Source organism: Lepisosteus platostomus, chromosome 11 (assembly GCF_059453375.1).
Source record: "Lepisosteus platostomus isolate fLepPlt1 chromosome 11, fLepPlt1.hap1, whole genome shotgun sequence".
NCBI lineage: Eukaryota > Metazoa > Chordata > Actinopteri > Semionotiformes > Lepisosteidae > Lepisosteus > Lepisosteus platostomus.
Genome location: NC_142621.1, coordinates 40,749,314 through 40,767,243, shown reverse-complemented (window position 1 = coordinate 40,767,243; position 17,930 = coordinate 40,749,314). Strand labels below are relative to the sequence as shown.

General features: G+C 38.8%; 1 protein-coding gene across 1 annotated transcript in view; it reads right to left on the bottom strand.

The window, feature by feature from the left end:
* Positions 1-12,338: 12,338 nt before the first annotated feature.
* The window catches only part of LOC148652662 (RNA binding protein fox-1 homolog 3), a 514,276-nt gene continuing 508,684 nt past the window's right edge, over positions 12,339-17,930 (bottom strand). Inside the window, exon 16 of the mRNA XM_088599665.1 lies at positions 12,339-17,016. Within this exon, the coding sequence (XP_088455791.1) occupies positions 17,014-17,016 (3 nt within the window). The 3' untranslated portion in view covers positions 12,339-17,013. The remainder of the gene's footprint in view (positions 17,017-17,930) is intronic.

Here is a 17,930-nt window from a genome sequence, read left to right as displayed (position 1 = left end):
GTTATTGTTATTACTCCCATTATTAAACCATTATTATTGTTTTAAATATGAGCTGTGATTCCTGCAGATATAAGATTGAAGCGAGTATTTATGTTTTTTTTAATATATAAGGAGGACACTGAGATAGCCTGAGCTTCACTTTTTACATTTGTTCAGCAGATTGTGAGATTTGAAACATCACTTCCTTAAGTGGTCAAGGGATATGCCTACAATAGTAGGGTTTTCATCTCAGGACTATACCACAGTGTCCACATGAGGGCAGGCTTGCCTGTGGCTCTTGGAGACAAACGGTCTCATAATGCGGAGCTTTTTCAACAAAGAATTTCACAATCTAGCATGAGCGCTGGATTTTATTGTTTGGAGAATGATTTCTCTTTTTAATATATGACTTACTCTACATCATTGATTAAATTGAGAAAAGATGGATAAGTAGGTCTAGCACCATAGTACAGTGCACATTAATTGTTGTCGATAGGAATACCTCCATTGAAAATAGTTTTCTTTTTAAAAGTTCTTCATATGAGGGATGCATATTTTCATTATTTTTGAACAGGATACAAAGTAAAACCTTATTCTAAATTTTCATTTTTTCTGCTTTTTAACTGCTATTTTTGTGCAGATATTTGATCTGCCCGTACAAGTTAATTACCTTTACACCTGAAAGATCATGAATCATAAATGCGACTTCAACTTCCTAGATGTGAAGACTCTTACATCAGTAGAAAAGTTTATGCTGGAGAGCCTACTGTAGATATATTATTCACTGGTTACCCAAAGAGATGAAACACAGCATTCTGAAAAGGGAACAATGGAGTTTTTCCTAAAACATTTCTGATGCTAGTAAAGCTAACTGTTTATAGAAACTGAAAATGCATATATTTCTTTAGAGAGAGCTAGAAATAAATCAAAATGTCTTACAGAGTGTGCTCAAGAGAACAGAAAGATGACTAGAAACAACAATTAGTTCAGGTGACATACATGATCAAAGACAACCCCTTGCAGCCCAGTTGTTCAAGGAATTATAAAACATTGAAAAATGTACAACAGAATCAGCACTAAAATCTAAATGACCTCTCTTAGCTGAGTGACAGTGAAAAGCAGGTTTCCTTCTTGGTTTGAAACCCTGGGGTGTCTAGCATTGTGAAGTATAGCTATCAAGGTGCAAGATACATATTCTATACATGAAGGCCACCAGCAATATCAATTTTTAATTTGAAACGAACTTTGAATATGTTGCGGCATATTTATTAGCATATGCCGATATATTATAAATAATCTGTGTCTAAAGCCTACTGGCAATATTAATTTTTAATCTGGAATGTACTAAAATGTATCATGGCATTTTTTAAAATGTATTCCTTTAGATTTCATTTTCATTACGGTTTATTGTACATTAAAGATTGAACTCCAGCTGCTCAAAGAAAAAAGATGTGTGGGCCACAGGCTGACATCTGTACATGCAAAAGGTTTGCTGTTTTGAAACCTGTGTAAATACAAACGATTTGGTTTTCCACAGGATAATTCAAATTCTATAAATACATCCACAGAATTGCAGACACAATTGTAGGTAATTTGCATTGCAACATTTTTCTGCAATTTTAGAATCGTTTAGATGGTTATACTACATCTATTTGTCAATGACACATCTTTTAATTTTATTTTACACTCATCTTAGGAAGTGGTAGGTAAGACATTGAAATAAAAAGTTTATTTCAGTTAACAATCATTTCAAGTACTAGGTGCCTGTATTTCTGTGTACAATTATTATAGCCCCATGTACAGTATATGTGAATGTCAGTATAGAACACTATCCAAAACAAACTGCTACACAGTACATATAATCCCTGTTCTAACTGCTTTATCCAGTACAGGGTCTCAGGGGAGCCTGTCCAGGCATGCAACAGGCACAAGGCAGGATATACCCTGGACAGGACACCAGTTAATCACAAGGCACAGACAGACACACAAACACACCAGTGTCAGTCTTCCCAGAAGGCAGTTAACCTACCAGTATGTCTTTGGACCCCACACAGCACCCAGTAGTAATGTTATTTCCAACCCTGGTATTTGTGTTTTTAACACCTTGTTATGTATGGAATCTGAGGAGAGTCTGCAGATACCAAAGTCGCAGATAGATGTTACTCAAGTATTGAGACGAAGAGGGAGAAATGAACACTGCTCATGACTTTCAGCCAAGTGACCAATGAATCTGAAACGTGTAAGTAAGAAATACATACGTTGGCTATGTTATCATCTAGTAAACAGTGGAATTAAGGTTGTGGCACACTTATGTTATTTGTATTAGGATTATAAATCTGGTATACTACAGAAATGTCCTGTTGTTTACAAGATTAAAAACTGCATCCTATGGTCCAGCCCTTAGAAAAGGAATATTAAGGATTTTGTCCCCCAGCCATACTGTTTCTGTACTACAGTAGGTTCCCGCTTCTGTCTTGGCCAAGAAGAAGGGAAGACATTCAAAATGCTTATAAAGCGTTTGGGTGATCTATGTCTGCGGCCAGACTGATCAAGACACATTTATGCTGGGGGAGCCTGGTGAAAGTGCTCATTTTATTGTTCTAACCTTGTAAAAAAAAAAAAAGGAAGAGAGCAAAAAAAAAAAAAAAATCCCTTTAGATTGAATTGCAAGCTTGGCTCCTTTTCTCGGATTTAGCTGAATTGGAGGCCTTTTGTGTGCTTTAAAATAACAAGATAGTTTTAATCAGGTTTGCTGCTTGCGGGCCCCAGAGGTTTCTGTTGTTTCGCTCGCGCTCTGATCTCCGCGCAGAACCATTACGCAATGCGAAGGGAAGCTCAGGAATAGAGCTTGATGTAGAGCTGGCCGCTTGATGCTGCAAATTACTGTCTGAGCACTGCCTTTAATTATGCAGCGGCATGCAATATCGGTAAAATATTATATTTTATTGTGCATTTCTTCATATTAAAAGAAAATGAAAAACCATCCAGGGGCTCTTGAAGTGCAGATTGCTTAAGCTGTGTTTGTTGTGGAGTCTTCTGAGCAATTACTCAGGAACTGCCAATGTGTTCCGGCTTTGAGCGCGCAACCTTTGACCTGCAGGGCCTGCGAATGTCTCCCTATAGTCAGCCACAGCAGCCCCTGTTCCCACTTACACTTGCCAAGACAATGGCAGTGTCGCCACTTGTTCTCCTGCAAAACACCATGAAAAAATAATCAGCTTCCTTCTTGGAAGTATTAAACATTAATACACATGCCTTAAACTCCCCAACGCCTCGAGGGAGTACACTTTTAAAGCCTTAAAAAAAAAGAACGATTAAAAGTTTCTTTTTGCACAAAATAATTAAATCACAAAATATGGGCATCGGGGGGATCAGTCTGTTTTGTCTCTTCCTTTATTAAAATCTTTAATAATCCACAGATTTGACTCTGCCATATCATCCGAATTAACAAAAGTTTACATTCTGAAATATTTTTTCGCCCTCTCACTGTGGGATCTCCAAGATCCTTTTTTGCATTTTTCTGTCTCATGCAATGATTCAGTTTTAATTGTCTTCTATTAGAGTTTAGGTGCCTAGGGAGTGAGGGGGTGACTCTCTGGTGACTAAATATCATAAAAACATTTATTACCTGTTACGCTGTGGTCACAGGCCTAGTGAGGGACTATAAGCATACAGTGGGGATGTGTAAAGAGGGTACTGTATGTACACTTCAATTTTTTAATGCAGCTTTTATGGGTGTTAAATTGCAAAATAGGCTTTTAATGTGTACAAGCTCCAGATGCCTTTGTCTGTCTACGCTTGGTCTTTTCTCTTGGGTTTTTAATATAGTTCATTAATTGGGACATTAAAGATTTATTAGGATTATTTCAGACATTCTTTTCTTTTGTAATTAAACTCTATCAAATGCAGCCCTATGAGCACCATGGCCATTCCACAGTCGTAGCATTTTTCCTTCCAAGAACAGATGCTGAAGTTCTGGTTTAATGGCGAAAGTTTCTAACTTAATTACACTAAATAATTAAAGAATTAAATACGCGAAGCAGCCCGCTGGCAAATGCCCATACTGTTCCAGTTAGCTGTCAGTGGGGTCTATTTTTTTCAAGTACGATGCTTTTAGGGCCCATCTAGAGAATTTTGAAACACTTCAAACTGAATATTGTTGTGCAATAACCCTACACATCCATGAAATTAGAAAGGAAAGGGTCTCCTGAGTGAGTCATGAAGTAGAAGTCTCCATCTGGGTTTTTCATGCTTGGGATTTGCTGGTTCGTATCCAAGCTGTGCCACTTGTCAGGCTATAAAGCTCCTGAATGGAGATGCAAATGCTACCTGGGGTAGAGTAGAGGTTGAAGGGGGTTGTGGAGTTTTATGAATTTGTGGACAGAATGGTGGGCTTGTGATATACTACCAGTCCGTATTACATGCTCCATTTTAACTATTGTAACTTGGATCAAAAGGAGGAATGTATAGGCTCTGATGATCAATGACAAAGTCTTGGAAGCTTGTTTCTGCCAAATGAACATAATAACAGTTACAAACGAGAGGAAGCCATTCAGCCCAGTCAGCAATTTTCGTGGTTAATAAGACAGTGTTCTAATTTGTTGTTACACTAATCCTGGATTACCCAAGTCTACGTGTAACAGTCCACTGTTGGACAGGCGCTAGGTGGGTTGCAAGAAACTAGCAATGTCTGTGACGTGATTGAGCTAGAGTCCTTTTTACAGACATTGATCAGCTAGTAAAGCTCTGAATAACAGGAGCCCCAAAGAAAAGTGCCAGATTCTTCTACCCAGAAGAGCCCTTGAAGAACTACAGTGTCACACAGAGGACAGTACTCCAGGATGCATGTCTGGATGCGTGTGGGCAATACGACCATGAGTGCCTCCTTTTTTGGATCGGGTTCTAGAGAGGTTCAGCAGAGCGCGGAGAAATGCTATGAGTTCAGTATCCCCTAGTCCCCCCCCCCCTCCCCTGCAGCTCTGACACCAGCCCTGCAAACAATAAAGGCTCATTTTGAGAAAATTAATATATCTGCTGCTGAACTTCCCTGCCTCTGGGGGCCCTAATCGCACAGATATAAATTACCTGACGCTCATGAAAAATGAAAAATCCTGCAGCCCCTCTCCCCAAGACTGTACAGTCAATGTTTCTTGTGTGTTCACACCAATCTTTGATTCTATTCTTAATGATGGCATTATGGATTATATTACAAATTATTTATAATTTTAAATTACATTTTAATACTAAATTACAATAAAAATACAGTTTTGATTCTATTTAAATTAATTTTACATGTACTATTCAGTATATTTATTTTCAGAAGAGCTATTGAAATTTAAATACACACTGATTATGTGGTACAATTTTCCCCCACCTTTCAAACCTTATAACCTTCTTAATTTATGAAACATGAATGTGAAAACGTGTGCGAGACAGGAATGTCCTGATAGCTGCTATCTGACTTTTGTTGAACAGTTTGAGGCAGCTAACCAGAAACACTACAGCAGGTGTTGTTTTACAAAGTTATACAGTATGTGTGGGGTCTGGGGTCTTCTGTTTTGGCGGAGGGGTGAGTCCTCACGCGCCTCTGTGATACAGGCCATACTACAAAAAAGAGGGTTGATGACAAATTAAGAGAATACAACAGAGATGGTATAAAAGCAGAAAAAGAGCAAATCCAAATATGTTGAAGGAAAAAAATCCCCTGTTTTTAATTTGATTTTGGACCACACTGTTGTCTTAAGTTGTGGCACTGAAACCGGGTCACGGAGAGGTTAAAACAAAGTGTACCATACTTGCTTAATTCTCCCATTATTGCAATTCTCTCAGTGGCAAACTAACAGCTTTAAAAAACTCACTACAAATAACCTTATCAGGGATGCATTCTCCAGCTGTCACTGCAGCAGTGTAATTAATCGCTTTACACATTCATTTTTTGTCAAACACATGCCAATGGCGTGCTTCTCTCCCAGGACAGAACTGCTATTAACTCCAGATTTACATGCGTGTCATTAAAGCCCAGGATCCCATGCTGGGGGTGCACTCTACACAGCAAAGACTGGATCTGCTCCTTCCCTGTTGATGGCTCTACAGCCAGTCAGTTTGGAAATGAAGCTCTCCTGTCTGCTTCCTCTTAAAGTGGTTGGTCCTGCTAGTGCTCTATATTTAAAGACATGGGCTGTCTAGAAGCTTGCTGCGTTTAAATGAGTTGCACACATTTAGTGACACAACACCAGTCACGAAAGAGAGCGCACACAAATACATCAGTGTAGGGCAACTTTCTTAAAGCTCAGGGATCTACAGTATGTCAGCGAGAGGAGATAGACAAGCTGGAGTATCTGTGTGTGTGTCTTCTAGGTAGTTTGTTGTTTTACTTGTATTTTTATTTTTGTTTTTTTACTGGCATGGCATGATTAGGTAGAATAGCTCATAACATTCTCAGCGGAAATAAAAGTCTCAGATAATCCACTCAATGGGATGAGAAAGGAGCTGAAATTAAATCCAGGGAAAAAATAGATGATGCCGTGCATCAGCTACCCAATCTGCTAAAGCTTTCTAACACTTTAAAACAGTCTGGAAGGGTTTTGCAAATGCCAACTTTTGTTTTATTGAACCAGACTTAGATAAATCGCCTCCTTTGCACAGAACCGTCCCTTACAGCAGAGTGTAAATGGGGCCAATAGTCACAGGGGCCCATAGCCATGGTAGATCTCAGTGGACAGTCAAACAGCCCTGAGTCCAGGATTATACTCTCGGAACGTGCACACACTCATGTATTTTGTAACACGTATTGATGTGTGCGTGTGTTTGCCCAGTCTTATAGCGCTTAATCTTCATTAATGCTGTTGATTAGGCTTTTGCTTTTTTTTTGTAGGTAATTAAGAGGCAACATTACAATTTGTTCAGTGGAACAGTTCTATTACAAGAGGTTTCACACTTTTAAAGACAAAAAGTCTGCAGTTTAAAGGCCTATGCTTTTATTCTGTCCTGTACCGGCTATGTTCTTTTTAAAAAATAAATAAAGCTGTTTTTGATTTTTTGAAAAACACGACATCTGGTTTATTAGACTGAAGATTCTCCTGGACCTCCGAGCACATTGAAATCGCCTTCTGAAGTTTGTTCTCAGGGAAGCCAAAGATTACTTTTCAAATTGGAGGATAAAAGGGGTGTGTCCTAGCTGTAGTATTTAGGTGTATCGAGACACTGGCCATTAACTCCAGCAAGGAGGTCACCTCTATGGATTTTCTCCTCACGTATTTCAATATCCAAACACCCTTCTGGCTATGTTCTGTGTAGTTCTGTGGGGGAGCAGGAAAGAGAGTAAGATGTAAACGATCTTCACGGAGAAAAGAAAGAGGGGGAGGGGTGACATGAGAAATACTTAAGATGTAAATTCATTGCGAGCAAGTGTCTTTCATTTTCAAGTCAGGCGGCATGTTTGCTGTGGGCTTGGAGATGGTGTCTGGGCACACACAGATCCTTACTTGTGTTTGCGCTTGTGCCGGGCGCGTTTGATGTTGTGCGTTTGGAGGTGACTTTAAGTCACAGCGCGGATTAGAGATCTCTTAGCCTCAATTTGCTATCTGATGACCTGCATGTAATGAGCTCTGTGCATGGGTGGGTGGGGGAGGAGGCAGTGGCAGAGAAGGGTTGTCAGGTGAATTCACTCCCATGCACTCACAAAAGCCTTTTGAGCTGAACACAAATATTTACGCATGTTTGTGTGACTAATCCAGCCTGGCTCAGAGAGCAAGTCCCTTTCCTTTCTCAGCGTCTCAATTATTTTCCTTTTTATATTCACTCCCCTCTCCATGTCCTCATCTCAAATGACTTTCCTATTGATTTTATAATTATTCAAACAATTGGGCGAGAGGGTGAAGAAAAAAAAATAAGGTTAACTCTTCGTTCCGGCATAATTTTCACATCTACGTGTCTCAGAAATTAATAAAACGCTGACAGACGGTGTCAGCAATACTTATCAGTAGTTTGGTGGCGTTTATTCATTCCATGCTCCACAGTTATTAACATTAAACCCTTAATCGACGACAACAAAAATAATTATTGAACAAACACTAAGCTTGAAGTGTGACCAAAATTTAATTTTGCACCCAAGGTCTTTCACCCCTGTTCACCACAGAGACAATTGTGAACATTATGTTTTAGTTTGAAGCCTAATGGATTCTGGAGTTCAAGAAAACCACACAAGAAAACCATCCAGTTAAAGGTGGTTGCAGCCATATGTTAAAATACAGCAAATAATCGACAACAAAATAAATGTGGCACCAAATTGTGTGCTTGGGTTGCCTTTCTTGAAAATGCATACCTTATCAAAACATACAAAGGGGAATGAATCAGAATAATGACAAGTAGCTTACAACTACATTTAAGTTCCTTTACATATTACTGGGGGTCAGATACATTTAGGATCCAAAGCCTTTAGATGCAAACATAACCCTGCAGTAATATTTGCTGTACAATTAATTTTAAAGCAAAGAACTTTAACTTGGACTTGATGGTTCAAGAGGGCTATTTTTATGTTGCAGGTAAAAGGGACACAATGTCTGAAATCACCCATGGAATGAAAAGGTAATGGAATGTTTTTCCTTTACAAACATAGCTTTTCATGTCAAAATTCATAAATTCATAAATTCATAAATTGTCAAACACGGCCTTTACCCCAGCTACGATGACACTATATTGATTAATGTGCTGTTTTGACAAAAAGGAAATGCATTTACGTATTAAATTGTTCATGAGCGGGGGGCACTGCAGTTTTAAAAATGAAAAATGGAGACGGCTGCCTCCGCTATCTCTTAATAACCCTACTATGAGACATGTGAGGCACCGCTGCTTCAAAAGTGACAAATTTTAAAGGGGATTTATTCCGTGGCGTGAATTACCAAGTATAATTAAAACCTTAATCTCTTTTTTCCCCTCAACAAAACAATTTTGTACTAACCCAGAAAAGCAATCCAAAATTAATTTACCGCACCAGTGATTATTATTAATGCGTTGCCAAATTTTCTTTTTACATGGAACAGCGATGAAACGATAGTCTTGTTGTAACATGCTATATCCATGTGTAATTAACACAAGCATTACATTTCACCCAGGCCTGCATGGTGTCTTAATAGCTTCTTCCTTAGGGATGCCATTTTTAGTCTTGTTTTGCCTTTGTTTTAGCTGTTTTGGAATTCAAACACCTTCGCCAACCCCCACGTGTATCTGTAAAAGGCAGAGAGAAGTGACTGCACTTGTAACCTTTCAACAGTTTGTGTTTCAGCATGAGCACAATTAGACACACACAACTTTCATTTGGCAGTCATCTGCGATCAGCCTGGGAAAGCCCATGTTATATCAGTGTTAAGGAGCAGGGATCATCCCCTGATGCTTCCTGTAGCCAAGACACTAGGAATTACTGGGCATGACTTATCAAACAGAATGATATGCTAATACTGACCATCATTGACACAGGCTTCGCAATTTTCTCTGGCAATCTTACACTCTTGCACTAAGCAGAAAGCAAAGATGTTCCCCATCAAAGCCTATTTAGTCTTGTCAAGCTAATTATCATATCAGACTGTAGAATCCATTCATTACCCTGACTGCTTGCCAGGTGTGGCTGGTGCCAGTAATGGAAATTCATCTAATAAAGTGCGAGATGGTTAGTCTGGTTTAGTTAGAAAGAACTGATGAATGCTGTCCTTTCTTCCAGTGTTGGTGCAGCTTTGTGCGGCAAACAGTAGCAAGTGTAAGTGCACTAGGCTTAGAAAAACTGGTTAATCCAGTAAGGCTTATGGTGTTAGTAGCTGTAAGCCACTTCTGGACAAACTTTATGAGCTGTTAGGCTTGGACAATGGAAATACTGTATATGAACGAGTAAAAGGTTTTATTCCATGCCGAAAAGAGCATGGAATTCACCCATTTCAGCATGGAATAAACCTATTACTTGCTCCTTTGCAGCCTACGCATGCTGACGCAGCTACCCACCTGAAGTACTACAGCCTATACCTGCTGCGACCCACTATGCCTTCCTCCAAATCTTTTTCTAGATCTCTTCGTCATTCCTTCTCTTCCTCCCTGGGCCACTTGCCCCCTTCTCTCACTAAACCAGCATTCCGTCTCTTCACAGCGATCTGTTCCAAGACCAGGCTTTCTAACCACCTTCTATTCCTTCACAGATGTCGTTGACATAATATCATTCCTAAAGGATTTCGCCTAAAATTTAATACCTTTTCTTTTGACTCTGATACCACCCAGAGTAACACTCAAGAGACTTCTAAAACAATTTTCCAGGAAACGAATGCTCATGTTGTCTTTCTTCTCTTTTCAGCATGGAATAAACCTATTACTTGTTCATTTGCAGCCTACGCATGCTGACGCAGCTACCCACCTGAACTACTGTATGTGAAGGTGTACTCATTCACTGAAGTGAGTCTGGCCAGCCTGCTTGGTTACAGTAAGAGTCGCAGGTGGCCTAGTAATTTACTGCTGGGAATATAGTTACCCTGTTTTGTGCTACCTGCTTTCAGGAAAAAAAATACCCCAATGCCATTTCAAATATTTTCTGATGCTGTGCTTGTGCTTGCAGTTTGCCACAGCTTACCTCTGGGTGCACTTACCTCAGCACACAGTAACAGCGTCTTCCGTTGTACACCCCCCAGCTCTGTTCCTGCACCATTGTGGTTGCTGTGTCTGGAGGCTTTGTTCTCTGGTAATGGGTACCACAGCTCAAGCCTATCCATAATATGGGGGTTGGGGCAGGGTGAATGACAAAGTGGAAGGGCTTGGAATCAATGTTTTAAACAATGAAGAGCTGTTTGTTACATGGCAAACATCCTCATTTTTTAGGGCAGAGGGGAATCGATGCTTTGTTTGTTTTGTTTAGGTAAATGATCGTCCGTTAGACAGACAGATGCACTCCGTCTTGTGTCCCGAGGGAAAGAAGACAAATTGGCACCAAACGCCATCTTCTCTAATGCAGGTCCAGCCCCTCAGCTCTTGCTGTAAACCAGTAAAGACTTTGAAGGGGTGTATGCAAAAAAAATACCTTGTATCATCTCCTTACATATTTTATGAAATTCTGCATTTGATTTTGCTGTTGCTATTGGTCCTTTAACAACACTTTCTTTTCCCCTTTCAGACACTTCCCAATCTTCTCTTTAACTGGTGTTACTGATGTGTTTTAATGAAAATAAACAAAAACCTGAACAGCATCATCACTCTTTCTTCCAACTGCTGTTGATCGATTGATTTGGAATGAAACCATTTTCTTGAACTTAAAAGGCACCAGAAATAAATGTTCAAATGTTTTAGATTTTAAGATGTGACCTACCTTTACGCAATTTCTTGTGACAAAGAGATATGCTTAGAACTCCTATGCAGTTTAATTCATAAAAACAGATTTATAATGGTCTTTAGCTGTACACTGATTGAGGGATTTCTAGTTTAAAATCTACACTGTCACTCACTGTGACTAGACTCACCCAAGAAGTGGCATATAAATAGTTGAAGGTTACTGGGTTTGCAGGCAGCCTAAGTATCCTCAGCTCACCACAAAACAGCAACCTGTTTGGCTTTTCAGGTGTCTGTGAGTGAGCAGGGTCCTCAGTAAGAGCTGCTTCAGTCCTTCATCTAAAGCACGGACAAAAACAGGGTGGAGAGGTGGCCTAACAGAGAAAATATATCTGAGGATGATTTCAGTTTAGAAGAGCCAACTTTCCCAGAAACCAATGAATCTATCTATCCGTCTATCTTTGGACTGTGGGAGGAAAGCAGAGCACCAGAAGAAAACCAATGCTAACAGAGAGAGAACATACGAATTCCACACAGACAGCATCCCATACATGGAACTGAACCCAGGGCCCCAGCTGCAAGTGTGACCCTCTTGGTTCCGCGCAGTCTCGTGCCCTCTGCCGCTCCACCCCGCAACACCTGGGTTTGTGAACCCGGGTCTCCGGCGTAACGCAACAGGGAACCAACCACATGAGCTAAAGGAGACGTCCCTCAGCCCAGGCGGCCGAGGTCCCTGCTACACGCAGGGAGGGCGATGGTGTCACCGTGGATGAACTAGCTCCGCTACACCAGGCATCGACGCTAACCACTGTGCCACCATACTGCTCCAAAACCAAACTAGAAAAGTACCAAAAAAAACAACAGCACTTCTCCATTTCGAGCTCCATTATTCCACTATCTGGTGCCAATAAAACAGCATCATGTTGCTTATAGCCTATAGCAGTAACACCTTGAGTTCAGTAAGGAAAGAAATGGCATTTCAATTTGAATTAACAGTACCCCCCCCCCCCCCAGAAAAAATAAATAACACAAAGCAACTTACAATACGTCAAAAAGATCACAGATTCTTGTTGAAGAAAGAAATGTTTATTAATAATAATATTAATAATAAATAATATAATTATATAATAAATAGTACTGTTCATTTAAAGCACATTAGAAGCATACAGAATGAGAAGAAACAAAGGCAAAGTTTAGAGTACAGAGCCAGAACAGCAGGAGTTTTCTTTATATTTTTAAATATATCTTTTTTTAATTTGTATTGTTTCGGGACAGTTGCAAAAAAAAACAGAAAGAAAATTATATTTTTTTGTCGCGAAGAGACAGTGAAGCACATGGAGAATGTTTTTTTTATATAATACAAGAGTACAGAGGGTAAAGGAGATGGAGAAAAGGGTTTTATGTACAGTTGGAATACAAAAAAGGAGTCAGTTCTGTAAGCGCACACGAACGGAACGGGAGGGTCGTCTTTCACGGGGACAGCCTGCTAATTTGCTACACCAGCCACCACCCTCGGGAGGGGGAGGGGGGAACGGGAGAGGAGACGAAGATGAACGCAAGAAGGAGGTGCTTTTTCACACCAAATGCATTGTATAAAAAGCGTGGACACGGGAAGCTCATTACAAACCGATCAGCGGCTTTTGTACCATCTTTGTGGGAAGTTTGGGAACGCTTAACTTACGTAGCAGCTTCTGTAAACAAAATAATTCAGGCATGTATTTACATTGCTGACACATTGCTCCCTACAGCTCTCTGCCTTCTAAAATTCTAAAATTTTGGGCAGAGAAATTTGGCGTCTGTTTAAAACAGAAACTCTTCGCTTATTCCAGCAGCAATGGCATCAATGAAGCTGCTTGACGTGGAGAGGGGAAGACTTTTTACTGGGAAGCGGCAGTCAAATTTACTTTTCTGTCAGTATGTGAAAGCCTGTATATTATAAGTATGTACACGACACATCAAAGCAGAAAAAAAACTTCTGTGTGTCTGTATATATAGACACAAACACATACTGTATATATATGCACTGTATATTAACATTTCAACATGCCAGGTTTAGTCTGAAAGGACCATCAGGATTCACTCTCTGTTAACAGAATGACATGCTTTTAGGCTTTTGTTTGCGGTTGAGATCTAATTGAGATCAATCACAATATTTAAGTCTAATAATAGTTAAAAGTACTTAATTTATTGTAAGAAATTAGACTTAATTAAGCAAAAGATTTTTCTAGTTTCCTTTGCTCCAGATTTAGGCACATCAATACAGTTTCACTCCAGTGACACTAGTGCCTCATGAGCATACCTCATCATAGCAAGTGGGTAATGAGTAGAAATAACTTGAGGGGAAATAAGAAAAAAGATCAGCGTGATTTTAACTTTTCATGGACCATAATGATGAAAAACCTAGGCCTAAAGACATCATCTAGATAAATATCTAAAAAAAATAAGTTTTCATCCCTACAATGTTTAAAGGTTTTGATTTTATTTTAATCATTTAAGACTACAGCCTTTTGCTGAGAGATCTCAAAAGTTATACTATATTCTAAAATCATATCTTGGTTTAAGAGAAAAATTTATATATTTTAGCTTACATCCCATACACAACTATATTACCTGTTAAATTTAAATGCTTTCCACAGATTTTCTTAATAATGATGATTTTATTTTCTTGTGAATCTACACAAAGAGTTTGGAATCTCAGGCTTGTGTTCTGTTAGAGGAAAAGCAAAAAGTATTCCCCAAAGATTTCTAAAGTCAAAGACTTTTACCAGCAGCACCTCATTTTTCGTCTTCCAAAACAACATTCGGCGTACTAGAGTTAAGGTTTCTCATTTACATACATTTACAGAACACGGTTTAAAAAAACACAACTTTTACATAAAAATTTCCAAGAGTTTCAAGTACATTCAGTAGCGGAACGTAGAAAAAAAAAACAGCAAAGATGCAACACTAGTCATAAAAAATCTCTCAAAAGGTTACAACATGTAAGGTCCTGTCCAAAAATCAAGGTTTATATCACCACAACTTGGATTATTAAGGTAAAATACGTCCTGAGGGCTTGCAAATCACAAATAGAAAGGATTAGAGTCCATTAATGCAGCATTCAGAAATTATAACTGACTTTGTACCATGCTTACTGGCATGTTATAATATAACATTTAAATATATAGGAATCTTACTGAGAAGCAAAATTTATTGAAAAGGTATCACACTCTAATGAGACTTTGTTTGCAAACCCTTAATTAAAGTGGTGCCTGTCTTATACCACATTTCATTTCTTGCTGTACTGGGCAAAAGAGGAAGATGAATGACTGAACTTCAGTGAAAATCCCAAAGAGACAAGCAGACGACATCAATTCTCTTAAATTGTAGCCTGCTTATAATTTGTTATGGTGTATTACACTTTACAGCTACCAAAAAAAGGATGGATAAATAAATAAAGTTTGCATACCATTTGTTTTTGGACAACTATGCCTGAGGAAATTCTATATTATCAATCACCATAAATGTCTCCAGAAACAGTGAGCTGAGTGGTAAACAACAGATTTTTTCTTTCTAAATAAATTAACAAATTAATTCACAACAGTATACTGCATGGTCTGCCTGGAGAGTTTGTTACTTAGGTCACATACATACAAACAAACAAACAAAAAAACGACAAAAATGTGTTTTCAAATTGCTGTTTGTTGAATGTGTTGGAATTTAGTTGACAACAGAGAAGATTTAAACTGAAAAATTTGAACATGATAAAGTTCTTTTACGAAAATCCAGGTGCTGTCTGAATGTTAGACACTTACTCTGAGCTGTAATATACAGTTGTGTTGCAGCTAAGTAAAATCTTAAAGGAAATATAAAAGGGGCTATTTCACTGAAATCCATGTTTACCAGTCTCAATATGTTATTACAGAAGCTTTCTTGCAGATAGAGTGCTTCCATGTGGAAACAGGACGTTTTCGGTTTTAATTTCAAAGCTGGTCCACAGTCTGCTCGGGACTGTCTGGGTCTTTCAATATTATCAGTTACAGTAATTATTTCTCAGTTGGTAGCAAAATCACTGTAATCACAGTTCTAACCATCCAATACAGGTGAGCTGACAGGAGAACTGAATACAAATGCTGACTGAAAAGTAGGGTGTTTTGTGAAACTATTTCTTTTTCTGTGGAGCTATAACCTTACATAACATATAACTGTAAGTCACTATGCATTTCTGTCTAGTACAGATGTCTGTCATAGCTAAGCCCTGGAGCAATTGAGATCTCCTCAGGACTGACATTAGAAGGATTGTGTTAGACATCAACACTAAGTGCTTAAGAAGCTTTTTGCTTGTAATCTTAACATTATATCACTAATGATATAAAAGATGGGTAGGGAGAGGTTCCCTAGATCTGAAAGTCATTGTATATCAAAATACTGCAGTTAATACAATGTCTAGCAGAAGTAAGTGGCGAACACAAATGTACAATTATTTGGACTTTTTAATGCATCCTAAGGCTTTAACAATCACAGCAAATTAATATGTCTTGATCAATATTTATTGATACAGTACTGATTTTTAAAAAAACGTTTTAAATATTTCCATTGAGTCAAACATAAACACTATGGTCAAATAGGTAGGAGCCTCACAGCTTCAAGCTTTTCTGTTGTTGGAGCTGGAAGGACTACAGAACCTGTACAACACTGTTTCTGCTCCATGTCTAGTGGGAAGCCCATGTTTGCCATTACTAATATCACAGACATCCGAGCAGTGCAAATGGGGATTGGGGCCACACATTTGCTGCTAAAAAAGAGCTAGTGCCCAAGAAACAAGTTTTTGAAAAGCCAGCCATTGGCAAACGCAGCTTTGTTGGCAGTACTGCTCACTATTATTTTTTTTCTTTTTTTCTGCAAGTTCTAGGAGAATCTGCCTCTGGTGGTCAGGCTGTCTCCCTCATCTAAAGTCAAGGGACAGTGTCTTGTTGACAGCACCTTTCTTGAGGTGGAGTATTTCTAGTGGTCAGTTGTCAGCAGGCCCTGGGCTCCATGCTGCCACTCGGGCAGCAATCACTGAGATGAGCAGGAGTTTCCAATAAGACCCTACACTGCTCCACAGCTCCACTTGCTCCAGTTTCTCTTTGTGCTCTAATCCCTGATATGACTCGTCAGAGGCCCTGAGATACCCCGTCCTGAAAGAGGGCCTTCGGATTGCATGATTAAATAGGTGCAAACATAGACGGGACACCCCCTGCTCCCCACCATCCTCACGCCAGGAGAGGCTATGCACTCCCCCTTCCATTTCAGTCCTTGACACAACACCCAAACCCCCCCTCCCCCAAGTCTCGACTGTCCGTTTTTTTGTTGTTCTTTTTTTTCAAGGTTTTTTTTTACATATATACTTTTCTCAAATCCTTCAACTTAAAAAAGTTTAGAAAAATAAAATGTTTTTATGACGACCGACCGCTTTTTTTTTCCCTCTCTGTTCTCTACCGCTGTCGCCGTCCTCCCTGCAAGGCTGTCCCTCGTGAAAGCGAACCAACTCCATACCTGCCCCACTTGAGCTGGGTTGACGTTTCTCCGCCTGGACGTCACCCTGCGCTTTCCCCTCTGACCGCTGGTCAGCCTTGATAGAAGGATTCCTTTTGCTTTTTTTTTTGTTTGTTTTTTTTTTCATGGTTGTCGTTTTTTTGTTGTTTTTTTTAGTTGTTCGTTCTCAATTCCGCCCTTTTCGGTGATGTCCGCCGTTGCTCATTACATTATTCTTTTTTTTTACTAAAAATAGAAAAAAATAGGCATAAGTTTATAAATAAAGAGTTCTGGTTACAATTTGCATACTCTGTAACATTTATAATACAGTTTAGTAATAAACCCTTTATTAATCCTAAATAGCTAATGAATTCATAGTATATTAACCATTTATAGGCTTTTTATAAATCCAGTTATTAACATTTACATCTGTAGACTTCATATAATGTGTGTTGTAATATAAAAAATGGAACAGGTGCCTTATATACTGTAGTGCACATTTGGCCATCACTCAGCTGTGTTGTCTGATCATTTTTTAATATATTGACTCTAAAAATGAAAACATTTTATAGGTTGTGTTTTGTTAGGTTGTCCACCTGTCAACTTGTCAATAATGCTAACGTTCATAGGTGTTTGTAAGTACTATATTAACAGTTGATATGCTACTGTATTTATTCATTAATAATTAAGTATTAATAAAGGATTGGTTACTGTTTTTCAAAACTTATTCCATCAAAAGTGTTAGTGATTTTGAATATGTTCATTCAAGGGACATAGAGGTTTGCATTCTGGGAGACTGTGCATAGATAGGACCTGAAGTGGCTTTTTCTGATCCAAATTACTGCAGTGCATTTCAGGGTTCTGAGTGAACAGCATTCAAAATGAAACATTATGCCATGGTGATTTTTTTTTTAATCAAAGAATATTAGTCTGCTTACATAAAACCTTGTATAGCCTCCTTGTTTTTCACATAGGCACAGCTTTTCTTATTTTAGGTGCAAACTATATAGAAAATATATAGTTCTAACCAGCAACATATATTGTGTAGAAAGAAAGCAATCTTGACTGCTTCAGTGGGGGAAAGAAAGTACATAGCATTGTTTGTATAGCCAAATCATTTGTAAGAGTGTTAAGAAAGTCTTAGAAGGTTGCAAAGAGTA